The sequence below is a fragment of the Hipposideros armiger genome, unplaced genomic scaffold, assembly GCF_001890085.2.
Source record: "Hipposideros armiger isolate ML-2016 unplaced genomic scaffold, ASM189008v1 scaffold_889, whole genome shotgun sequence".
Lineage (NCBI taxonomy): Eukaryota > Metazoa > Chordata > Mammalia > Chiroptera > Hipposideridae > Hipposideros > Hipposideros armiger.
The window spans coordinates 103,764-116,140 of NW_017732239.1; the positions used below are offsets into that span (position 1 = coordinate 103,764).

The 12,377-nt window shown below is 36.8% G+C and overlaps 1 protein-coding gene across 4 annotated transcripts in view; it reads right to left on the reverse strand.

Moving 5' to 3' along the window:
- ANGPT1 (angiopoietin 1) overlaps nt 1-12,377 on the reverse strand; it is a 254,882-nt gene that overhangs the window by 9,629 nt on the left and 232,876 nt on the right. For all 4 annotated transcript variants that reach the window (XM_019630086.1, XM_019630087.1, XM_019630088.1 and 1 more), the window contains one exon: nt 5,309-5,439. In XM_019630086.1, the coding sequence (XP_019485631.1) occupies nt 5,309-5,439 (131 nt within the window). The remainder of the gene's footprint in view (nt 1-5,308; nt 5,440-12,377) is intronic.

The following is a 12,377-nucleotide window of genomic DNA, read 5'->3' on the forward strand; positions in this document are numbered from 1 at the left end:
GGTCAATCTTAAATTTTCCATATGGATCTTTTCTGTCAACATTTTTGCCTTAAAAGCTAGGGAATGCCAGTTATCTGACAATGCTTAGCACATCCTTCCTGGCTTATTAAAAACTCTAAGATGATTATATTTTCCCAAAGATCTTGTCACTTCCACTAGTTAGAGAAGTGACTGATTTCATTTTCTTTGTCTTTTTCAAGATTATATAGCAGTCAAGACAAGCACTTATCAATTCTCTGCTGCTAGCATCTGGTAAGTTCTAGGGTGTACTAAGAAATTTATGTGTATGGCTTTATCCCCTCTTTTAAGACTGAACTGAGAGATATCTTTTGTTAGCTTTAGCAAAGTCGTTTCTGTCGGCTGACATAGTTTATGTGTGGGAAAAGAGATTGAAGTTTCTACCACAACAGATTCTTTCTGCAGAAGGTTAGGTCACATTTTGACATAGCTTTTATATTATGCACTAAATATGGAAATTGTGTTGAAAGAAAAGTAAGGAAAGACAAAGAATTTAAAACAATACCATATTTTGTTTTTGTCGGCAACCTTCAGTAACTGTAGTTTCTAACAGACGTTTAGAAATTATTATTTTGAAGAATGCTAACTTAGTATCAAAGACCATGTTTTCTTTGAATGCAAGTTTGCTGTAAATGTGACAATCTAGTGATAAAAGATTTAATTTTCATAATTTTGGAGTAAAAAAATTGCATATTTATTTTTATATATAATAAATCCATATAAAAAGGCATGGGTTGATTGAGATTACATTTTTATTTTCTTAATGTTAAATAGATAAAACATTATATTTATAATGAAACAGATTCCTTTCATTAGGTTCAGGAAGGCACAATAGGAGCTCTCTTGAGGGACTAAAAAAATATTTTTTACAATCATCTCTTAAATGTACCCCCTCCTACAAATGAAATATGCAGATTTGTCATAATATGCTACATAAAGGGAGAAATCTAACAGGAGAAAACTTACAAATTTTCCTAAGGTTAGTGGACTCACAGAGAACAGATATTTCTGGCTTGTAAGCCTCTGCTGACAAATCATCTGTATTTAATGATTAATTAAGGGGTCAGTTCCATAGAAAAATATGTGTGGCAATTTTGACCTCGAAATATATGGTCTGATCCCGTAAGAAATGTGTAATGAAACATTAAAAAAATTATTCAATATTTAAATTGGATGGAAGAATTGCTGGCTTTCTGGTAAGGTAGAAATAAGGACATAGGCTTTTGGGGGAAAAGCATAAAATATTGTGGTATCTATTTCTATTGACGCAAATGTGCTTTCTCAGCCCACTACACCTCCTTTCCACTCAACAATGTACTGTGAATTACAACCCATACATTAAAAATAATATTACTTGTTTTTTCCAACTGCAACCACAATGAGTGCATGGAATAACAGAATCACAGAACCAGAAGAAAATGTAAGAGACAATTTTATCTAGACCCACAACTACAGGAACAAGCATAAGTAAACTCTTTCAGATAAATAGCTTTATAGTCTCTTTATGAAATGTCCACAACTAGTAATGCACAGTCCCTGGACACCCCATCTAAAGTTGCTTCCCTCTTCCTCCCATGACTCTATGCCATGTTATATTTTGTCCCTAGAACTTGTGATGCTTTAAATTGTGTTAGTTCATGTATATACTTTTTTGTGGATGGTCTCCCTCAGTAGAGGCAAGCTCTCTGCTATCTTGCTCATTTATCTAATGGTAGTTGACCCTTAATAGCTCCCCATTAAAATATATTAAATTGACAGAAAATTAAGAGGTTAGAATGCTAGGAAAGAAGAAAGATCAAAATGTTCTACCATATGTCTAGCTGAAATATCTTTTGCTTTCAATGAAGCTCATCTCCTGTTGTTCAGTCTTTGACAGATAAGGGCAAACAATGATACCACATTCTCCAACAAAATTCCCTCCGTGGACTTGAAAAGAACTATGGAGGACAGTTAGCGGGCAATAAATCTTATCTTACCCTTAATCTCTTTTAGAAGAAACAATGGAAAATATATAAATAAACAAGATAAAAAAGCTTTCATTGATGATAGCATAGAACTATAAACTTAGTTTCAAAAAGTATGAAATCTCACTGTTTAAAAGAGTCTATTTTAAATAGGCAACAAGTTCAAATATGATTTTTTTTGAAAAATGGAAAAATCATTAGATGAGGAAAATGGTTCTAAGTGGGAAAAGGACAGGATATATGGTGGTGAGGAGTAGTTAGTTAAGTAGGACATAAGTTCCAGGCGTTGCTCAAGGGAACTGGACTGTCACTGACACTCACTCACCCTTATGTTCTCTAGCTCTGAGATATCTAAATTCCACATATTGGCTTTGTAGAGTGAATAGCTTTGCAAGACCTGGATTCTTTCAGAAGGATATTTGATAGGGTCATGGCGTTTATTACAAAAACACATTTACTTCGACTATTCCAGACCAAGCAATAAATGGAAAATTTCTCTCCCCAACATATGTGTTTATTGGCGAGTAAGAAGTTAGGTCCAAGAATGATTATGGATGAAAGAACATGATACAGTGTATTCACTTGAAGGAGACATAAAATCATGAATCTGGGCAATTAAGTTTTCTCATTGACAATTAAGAGGTGCATTCTCCTCTTTATTTTTTGCTCTACATTTTCATTATGACAGAAATATGGACATACTAGATGCTCTTTTAAGAAAACATTTGAGGGGGCCGTCTGAGTGGCTCAGTTGGTTAAGAGTGTGAGCTCTGAGCAACAGGGTCACCGGTTCGATTCCCACATGGGCCAGTGAGCTGTGCCCAAGCTGAGCTGCCGTTGAGCTGCCAATAGGTGGCAGGATGGCTCAGCTGGTGAGAGCACGTGCTCCTAACAAGGTTGCCAGTTCGCCTTTCACATGTGATGGTGGGCTGTACCCACCCGCAACTAAGCTTGAACACAGCACCTTGACCTGAGCGGCCGCGAGCTGCCGATGGGCAGCCGGATGGCGACTGGACTTGGAGCTGAACTAGCTGCGCCCTCCACAACTAAGATTGAAGGCAACAAATTGGCTGTTCCCCTTCCCCAATTCCCCAACACTGTTCCCCTTCCCCAATTCCCCAATAAAATATTAAAAAGAAAAAGAAAGAAAGAAAACATTTGAAAGATTTTACTATTGGTCTTTCATGTGTTGTATTTATTTGGTAAGAAAAAAATATCTGGAAAAATAGACATGGAGAAAATAAAATATATTTCAATATTAAAATAGGCAGGAGTGGACAATTAAAGTCCTTTTGTCTTTGTATAAAGTTGCTGACAATTCCACTAATAAGATCAGAAGGGTAATGAAAAGAAACATTTTCTTTCTGGGGAAAAAGTTCAAAACCTAAACCCAGGGTACCACTTAAAAAATATTCTAAATTTGCAACAACTGCTTTGGGGGAGAGGTCATAAGATTACAGATAGAGGACTTTTAACTATTTGATGAGGTTGAATGTGATGCTAAATGGCATGTTTCAAGCTTAAAGAGAAGGATATGATAGAGATCGAATCATAACAGGTTGGTATTAATAATGCTAGGACTGGTCTCATATTGAAAAGATGCTAATACAAGTGGAGTGGATGGGGGTCAATGGAATGTGATTTGGTACTGGTAGTAATGGAAGGACTGAGTGGAAAGATTTCTCCAGGAACTTCTCTCCATACTCTTCTGTGCTCTGTTAATTGACGGGAAAAATATCAACCTAATGATTCATTTCATTGGCTTCAAAGCTTGAAAGTGATTTCAAGGGTTACAAGTTTTTGTTACTCATTTGTTACTCAACATAAGTTACTCATTTATTCATACCCCCTGTTTATTATTGTGTTCCTATGCACAACAATCTATTGTGCTGGATGCTAAGGATAAAATGGTGAACATTAACTTGCTTTTGTTTTCCTAGGTACAAAGTAGAGATTAGAGTTTCTCTTCCTACTTATCTTAAAATGGTATATCACAGAGTTGGTTTGGAGTTCAGGGCAGGAAATACAACAAATATGACAATATGTAATAATAATGGTAGTAAGATCATATTTTGGGAAGGAAAATGTTAGATTTAAACAGTTTTTTCCTCACTAGCATGAAAACATGTTATATTGTAAAATAAAGAAGAGAGAATCAGAAAAGTTGAAGGTGGGAGTGATAGCTGTTCCATTAAGACAAGGAAACCACACTAAAACTATGAGGCGAAACACTGGAAAAAAGTTTCCTTTACAATTCCGTTTGGTTTTGTTTGGTGCCAACACTTACTTCGCCAGAGCCCGTAACATTCTTGAGCTACATCATTTGCCATTGGGGTTTAGCTTAGTGCTTCTCAAACTTCAGTCATGTATCCACTCTGCAGCTTTTGCCATATCCATTTATAACTTTGATTAATATTCAATATTTTCTTTAAATCAATGATTTGTTAAATATCAAATATTATGAATAGATTTAAAAATGCAAAGTTTATATCATTCCTTTAAAGAGAAAATCAGCACCACTTGCTATAACCAAAGGAGGATATAAAACTCAATATGACAAAAACAAAATCACTCTGGTTAATTCCAGGTAGGTGCCATTGCCGAACCAAGGCCTTGAGCCTTTGGACGAAAACTTTGCTCTTTCTTTACTAAGAAGGGTCATTTTTGAGTAGGTGCGTGGTACAGATATGTTAGCACCACACTGAGAATTTCTCTTTTACAGAAGCAGGAATGCTGGAAAAATTGCAAAGGTGCAAAAAGGATTCACTTTCTCACTCAGTGATTCAGCATTACTTCGTGGTATCTCTTACAGCAGTTCAATGTCTTACAGAAGTCAATAGCATAGAATGCAAAGCCCTGGTCTAGCTACTCTGAACTGTACCACTTGAGGTCTAACTATAGCTCTTTTTTGTTCTTATTCCACTTCATTACAGCTGTCCATGAACTCTACTACCCAGTTGCAAAAGATTTTGTATCATTTTGTTTTCCTGTATGCTGAATTCTCGAATTGTTGTTCATTGCACTATGGGCATCATTATGATTATTTAGAAAGGTAGAGTCACTGGGATTTTAAGAGGCTAAAGAGTTTGTTCAGGACCCAGCTTAGCACACCACCTCCTAGATGCTGGGAGAAGAGGCAAACATCTAGGTATGCTGGAAGGTCATACAGAAGAACACGTGGTCAATGAGTGGGCGGAACAAACAGTCTCCAGGGACTCTCTCTGAAGTTTCCTAACCAGAAGATCATAGTCCTTTCTCATAGATAAGAAACCTCAAGCCTCAAATCAACTGAAACACAACTTAGAGAATGTTCTCATGGGACTTACCTCCTGTTAGCATGAGGGCGCATTTGCACATACAGTTGTCATTATCAGCATCTTTAGTGCTGAAATCAGCACCATGTAAGATCAGGCTGCTCTGTTTCCCTGCTGTCCCAGTGTGACCCTTTAAATACAACCTGAAGTTAAAATAAAATAAAAAAAAGAAAAGAAAAGAAAAAGAAAGATTAGCCATTCAACTGAAAAAGAAACCAGAGGCCTGGTTACTTGTTTGCCTTTTTCATTATTTTCTCCCTTCTTTGAACTCAGCCCTTCCAACAAACTGCTACAAGAGCTAAGCTCTCTGAGACCAAGAGGAAGGAAGGAGAGGGGGAGAGGGTGGAGGGACCCAGGGAAGAAGGAAGGAAGGGGGAGGGGGACAGAGGGAGGAAGGGAGGTAAGAACCGAGGGAGGGTTGACAGACTCCAAATTACACAGACTCCATGGCTTGTGTGCTTGCTGTTCATTTCACTGTGCATTTTCAAACTCATACGGCTCTCTAATAATGCAGGATCGACAAAAGGAAAATGGGCTTATTTTATTATGACACATATTAATATCTAAACAAAAAATGCCTTTTAGGGTGTCACTAGAGCATATCACTGTATTAATTTTGAATATTTGTATGTGCTAAACATTATTAATAGCAATATGAATAACAATTCTCATTGATTATAAGGGCTTGCTCTGTGCTAAGCAGTCTGCTAAATGCTTTGCAACTGCTATTAAATTTAATTTTTACATTAAATCTGTGATACAGGCATCAATATTCCCAATTTACATAGCTAGGCTTAGAGAGGCTAAGTAAGCTGAAATTTGGCTGTGTTTATCAAATCCAAACTCTAATCCTTATGCATTCCCTGGACAAATGTTTAATGAGCACACACAATATTCCAGAAATTGTTCTAAGCCCTGAAGACATAGCAGCAAATAAAACAGACATAAGAAAACATGCCCCAGGGAGCTTGTATTCTAGGGGTAACCCCAAAATTAAGTTCAAAATCCCAATTGTTTAGCCTCAACTATGGCATTCTTCAAAACTTACCTTATTGTCTAGAAACATTTCTTATATAAAATCTGCAGTAACCTAGATTGGGGGCTCTCCAAGAGTTGTACCTATAACAAATCATTTGTGAAAAAGGACTTTTCACTAGGGCTAATTCACTTGTGTCTTTAGCCAGCATCTCAGATCACTCTTTGCAGATTGTCCAGAGAATATTTTGAAGAATAGTAGTCTAGAATTCAAAAACTATTGTGCAAATCACAGTAGTTGCCTAATGTAGTTTCCTGTCTGATGTCTGCTCATTACCTGTTGATACTACACTCTGCTTTCATATCCAGTTGGGCACTTTGAACACATGCAAGCTTGTTCAGGTCCTTCAGTGGCTCCTTGGGGACCATAGTTACTAAGCCTGGGTTGGCAGTGGTGCCAGTTTGATACCCAAGGTCTTCTCTTGTTGAGACTTTACCCCTCTACCTAACACTGCTCCTCCAACCTTGTCAAAATCATCTAGCAATATTCTCTAAAAATCCATGTACGTGACCACTTCTGTGCCCGAGGGTCACATTTATGAATCCTATCCACCCACCATACAGTTAATGGCTAATTAGTATCTCTGTATGAGTGAGAGATTATGAGGACTTAGGCCAGCGTTGAACAGAATTTTATGTTGTTATTAAACAAAAAATAAAGATCAATTAATACTTGTATATATGTGTGTGTATGCAAATCTATATATATATATATAGATAGATAGGTGTATATATATATATATATATATATATATACACACACACACACACACATATATAAAATTGATTAAGTAGTATACATATGTGTCCCATTATTGTTTTGTGACATTTGATATTATTTTTAGCAAGTAATATAAGCACAATTGTATGGTTGTGCTAAAGCATTTTCTAAATGTCTTGCAGGGATTTTTTTTTAATCAGAGCAAAATATGCAATAATTAACCCCTAGTCAAATTTTCTTGGTTTCAATGATTACCAGAACTTGTAGTTAATAGTAGGCTGAAGGAAGCTTCGAAGGCTGAATCATCTCATACAACCTTACATTGTAAACTCTGAGAGGCAGGTCAAAAGTCACTGATGATGCAAAGTGGTGTGATTTTCTAAGGGCAGAATCACATTTTAGGCTGTAGGGAGCCCATGTGGACGTAGGTTTCACCAGAGAAAACTAGAGTGACTAGTGGGAGTCCAGCCACGCTACTGGGGTGAACTCACCACCTTCCGGCTCTCATCTGAAGTTTTAATTTGATCCCTTTCTTGGTCTCTCAGAGACAGACACATACTCAAAACTAAGAGAGGCATTTGCCAGGACTCCATTTAGAGTCAAAATAAGAGCATGTGCGGCCCAGTCTCCTGGTCTCCTCAGAGAGGCTTTCGTACAGAAAGCCAAATTATAGTTAGAAAGTTGCTTATATGGTGAACAAAGAATCAGTCAGAGGAAGATGAATGATTCCAAAATTAAGTAGCTGTGACTGTGAGCCTGAAATCTCCTGCTCCACTGGGACCAGTGAGTTTAGCCCTCAGGTGCTCTTGAATGAAAATGTTAATTTCCAACTGATTCTTGGCTTCTTTATGACTTTTGATGACTTCCTTCTTCTTAAGGTAAGTCATTTTCCCTGCAGTAGCTTTGGGCTCAGTAATAGGGACAGACTTTTCAGGACACAATGATTTTCAACGGTGTCTTTTGCAGGCAATCCACACAAATGTTCAATTAATGTTACACAGTGACTGCTATGTGCTGGGGATAGTTTATACTGTTACCCTTTCACATGAGGGTTATAGTTTAAGCCTCATACATTACAATGTTTCCTTTGTGTTACCAAGGCAATAGGAATGCATAATTATAATTTGGGGAAGTAGAGAAAAACAAAAAGAAGAAAATAAAAATGAACCCAAATCTAATCTCCTCTCTGAATGTAACTACTCTTGACATTATGTTTTATATACATTTAGTCTTTTCCTTGTTCTTCCTCCTTCCAAATAGGAAATGTTATGTATTTATGTAATATCGGGACATATTCTTACAAACATTTCAAACAATGTGTGTTAATTTTTTGCCTACAGCTCCATCTCATCTACCTCTCTAGAGGTAATCACTCATGTTAGTTCACTTCACATCGGTTTCTCCTCATGTATACATACAAATGAAAATGAAATCATACTCTATGTTTCTTTATAACATGCTTTTCATTATAATTTTATGACCCTTTTCCCATGCCATTATATTTTCTTTTCCAGCATCATTTAGAAGCTATTGTATGACTATATCAATTGTCATAAGTTGAAGGGTGCCTTTATCTATCTGTAAATAAGTATGCAAGTATACATGTTAGGGTTAGAACACAGGCTACAGTGTTTTTTTCCTGACCTTCACCTCTACGGACCTCATTGATGATATATGTTAGGGTCTGTGAACAAAAAGAGATATTTTTCTAGATCAACTTCATCAAGATTTGAAGGTCTTCTAGTCCTGACAGCTTTTGTCTGTATTATTGTAGAATTCTTACAACTGATTTCAATGCCTAGAGTCTCACTCCTTCCCTTTCCCTCTTAAATCCATGCTCCACGTAGCTCCTTCAAAACCATGCCATTCCTCTACTCTGTTAAAATCCCTCAGTGTTCTCCCAACACACGAAGGATAAAGTTCAAATATTCTTATTGTGGTTTACAAGGATTCTGAAGATCTAGTCCTCCTCTACCTTCTTCCGTATACACCCACCTACACCCCTGCTCCCCCCACACCTCCCGTGTTCTGTTATTCCCTGCCCACGCACACCATGCTCCAGACCTACCACTCACTTGTTTCCTCAAAGAAACACATTCTCTCGCTTCTCTGTACATTGACACACACTGTCCCCTCTTCTTGGAAGGCCCTTGCTAGCTTTGGATAGCTGTGGAAATCTTATTCACCCTTTAAGATTAATTTCAAGTAAACATCAAAGAACATCAGATAAATACCTTCATCGTATCACTTATTATGTGTATTTTAGTGGTGGTTTTACTTGTCTTCTCCATAATCAGCTGTGAGCTCCTTGAGGCATAAACTGTGTCTTACTCATCTTTGAATCAGCAGAGTCTAGGGCAGTGTCTGATACAGAGGATGAGCTCATTGTTTACTGAATAAATGAATGACAGGTGTGCTAAGTAATTAATTAAAATAACAACTAAAGGCAAACTCAAATATTAATCACTCTAATAATCAAAATTGTTCCATGTGTTCAGAAGGGTAGTTTTTGCATCTCATTTAGCTAAGATCCCACTTCCTTGTCATCTTACTCAAATAATTAAACACACACACACATACACACACACACACACACACACACACACACTTCTACATCCTTCTTGATCTTCTTTCCGGTTCATTTTTTTGTTCTTATTTTCTTGGAGGCTCTAGAATATGAAAATATGTTTGATGTAGTATACAAACAGAATAAAGGAAGAAAGGCCATGTCTTAATTTCTATTAGTTCTTGTGTTTTATTGAAGGATTTATTCGTATTGTGTGCAAAGCCAACTGATACCAGAGAACAAATTCAAAATAAAGAGATGCTTAAGGTAAATCTTTCAACTAAAATTATTTTGAAAAAGAAGGAAAAAAAGCCTAATTAGTTGTAGAAGTATTTCCTTAAGGTCCTGCCCAAATTAGGGATATTTAAAACAAGAAATAGAAGTGGAGAAGGGTCCTAAAATAGTACAATGTAAACATTGGGACATATCGGTTGCTATGATTTAAAAGGAAAAGCAACCAATATTGTGAAGAAGAATAAATTTTCACTGTCCAAGGCTGAGTAGAACTTGTAATTTACAATGTACAATAGGGTCCATCCCCCCATATTTATACCCTTAGCATGTCACAGAGGACCTACTTATGCTCTTCTAAGGAACAGGCACTCCATCGGACAGTTATTCTCTTGCACTGGAAAATAGAGATGACGCATCATAAAAATATTTTTTCTCAATATATTTTAAGAAGTTTACTAATGAGGACACCCAAGTTTCTGTGGAATCCCACAAGGATTCTGGGAGTAACTGTGCTGTCAAGGATGGCCCCTCTGCACAGGTAAGGGGCTTATGCTTCCTGAGCAGCTGTTTAGCTAGCAAATATGACCCAAAGCCACGATCATATCTGGTTATCTGATACAAGCAAAGCAGGGGCCAGCCTTTCATTAATGTCAAGTATTTTTTGTAATTAGATAAAAAGCTTTTTAAAATTGAGGCTCAAACAGAATGCTTAGGTGGTTCCTTTTAAAAGTTGTTCTGGCTAATTTCTAAAGTTCTTGTGTTTATTTAACTATCCATAGCTTTCTCTATTTTGCTAATAGTTACTTCAAATGAACCTTCACTTCACAAAAGAAAAGTCAATATATAAAAGAGCCAAAGTTAGCTTTACATCTGACTGTAGTGAAAGGGAACTTGAAGTGTGAATCATTAGAGAGGTGGTAGAAGATAAAAACCAAATATTATTGCAGGGCAAAATACTTGACTTAGGTACAGACATATGGAAGATGTCAAAAACAAAAACAAAATAACAACAAAAACAAAACTCCAAAGGATATGATTAGATGTGACCAAAATGGCAGCCACAAAGTAAAATCATGATTCATCCATTTAAACCCACATTTTGTAATTAAAGGAAAGAAATTTATGAGTATCATTTGGTCGACTGTAAAGATTATTAGCATTTTTATTTCTTCGCTTAGCATCTTAAGGGAAAATGAAACAGATAAATGCACATTGGAAATGGTCATGATTATCTAGCCATCCTTGATGAAAATATAGTTACTCCTTTTCTCTCATTTACAGAAATTCAATGAACATGGGGATGCATAGATCTTTTCAAGTTAGTGTTTTCATTTTCTTCAGATAAATAAATACCCAGAAGTGAAATTGCTGAGTCATATGGTAGTTCTTTTTTAATTGTTTGAGGAACCTCGATACTGTTTTCCATAGTGGCTGCACCAGTTTACAATCCCACCAAACAGCACACGGGGGTTCCCTTTTCTCCACATCCCCTTGTTCACTGCAGCACTATTTGAAATAGCCAGGATGTGGAAACAACCCAAGTGTCCACTGATGAATGAATGGACAAAGAAGATGTGGTACATACGTACAATTAAATATTATTCAGCCATAAAAAAGAATGACCTCTTACCATTTATGACAACATGGATGGGCCTCGAGGGTATTATACTAAGTAAAATAAGTCAGACAGAGAAAGACAAATACCGTATGATCTCACTTATATGAGGAATCTTAAAACAAAACAAAACAAAATCAAGCTCATAGATACAGAGAATAGATTAGTGGTTGCCAGAGATGTGGGGTGGGGGAGGTGGGACAAATGAGTGAAAGGGGTCAAAAGGTTAAAATAATTAAAATAAAAAGAAGAAGTTTTAATAACTAAAAAGATTAAATCATATTTCTTAATTAATGTAGAACAATAGTAAGTTGTACGATGGAAGAACAGGCTTCAAAGTACACCTAAGTATCATACAAGTAACTCTATAACTTTCATTTCTTTAAAATAGGCAGCCCAATCTCATGCATCCAGTTTCTCACTGATTTTTGTCTACTTAAGAGATTGCCATACTTTTCATATTTTTACATCTTCACTGTATTCAGTGGTGCAAGAGCCTCTTTCATTATCCGAGGCAGTGGGAGTTGTATGTATGACAAATTGAAGTTTGGCCTCGGCTCTTTTAAACAGTAGACAGACTCTCAGATATCTGAACTTTAAGGTCTTACACACTGACAAGCTGAGATGATTTTATTTTGGCTCTGCACTCTCTTCCTGCCACCATATGGAACTAGTTTGTCTTTCTCACAATCACTTGAAGAAAACGCCAAATGACCCCCCTGGTTCTCTTTCAGAGCCTGGTAGCAATGACTCAATCTCATCGAGTTTCCCAGCACAGCTTTCTCCTGGTTGCTGCTCCAGGGCTGTCTCTGCTTAAACCGCCCACTCTCACCCTGCTCCTGGGCTAGTGAAAGGGCTGGGCACCATCCACTAACAGGGAGAGCAGAGCATGTCTTTATATACTGAGTGT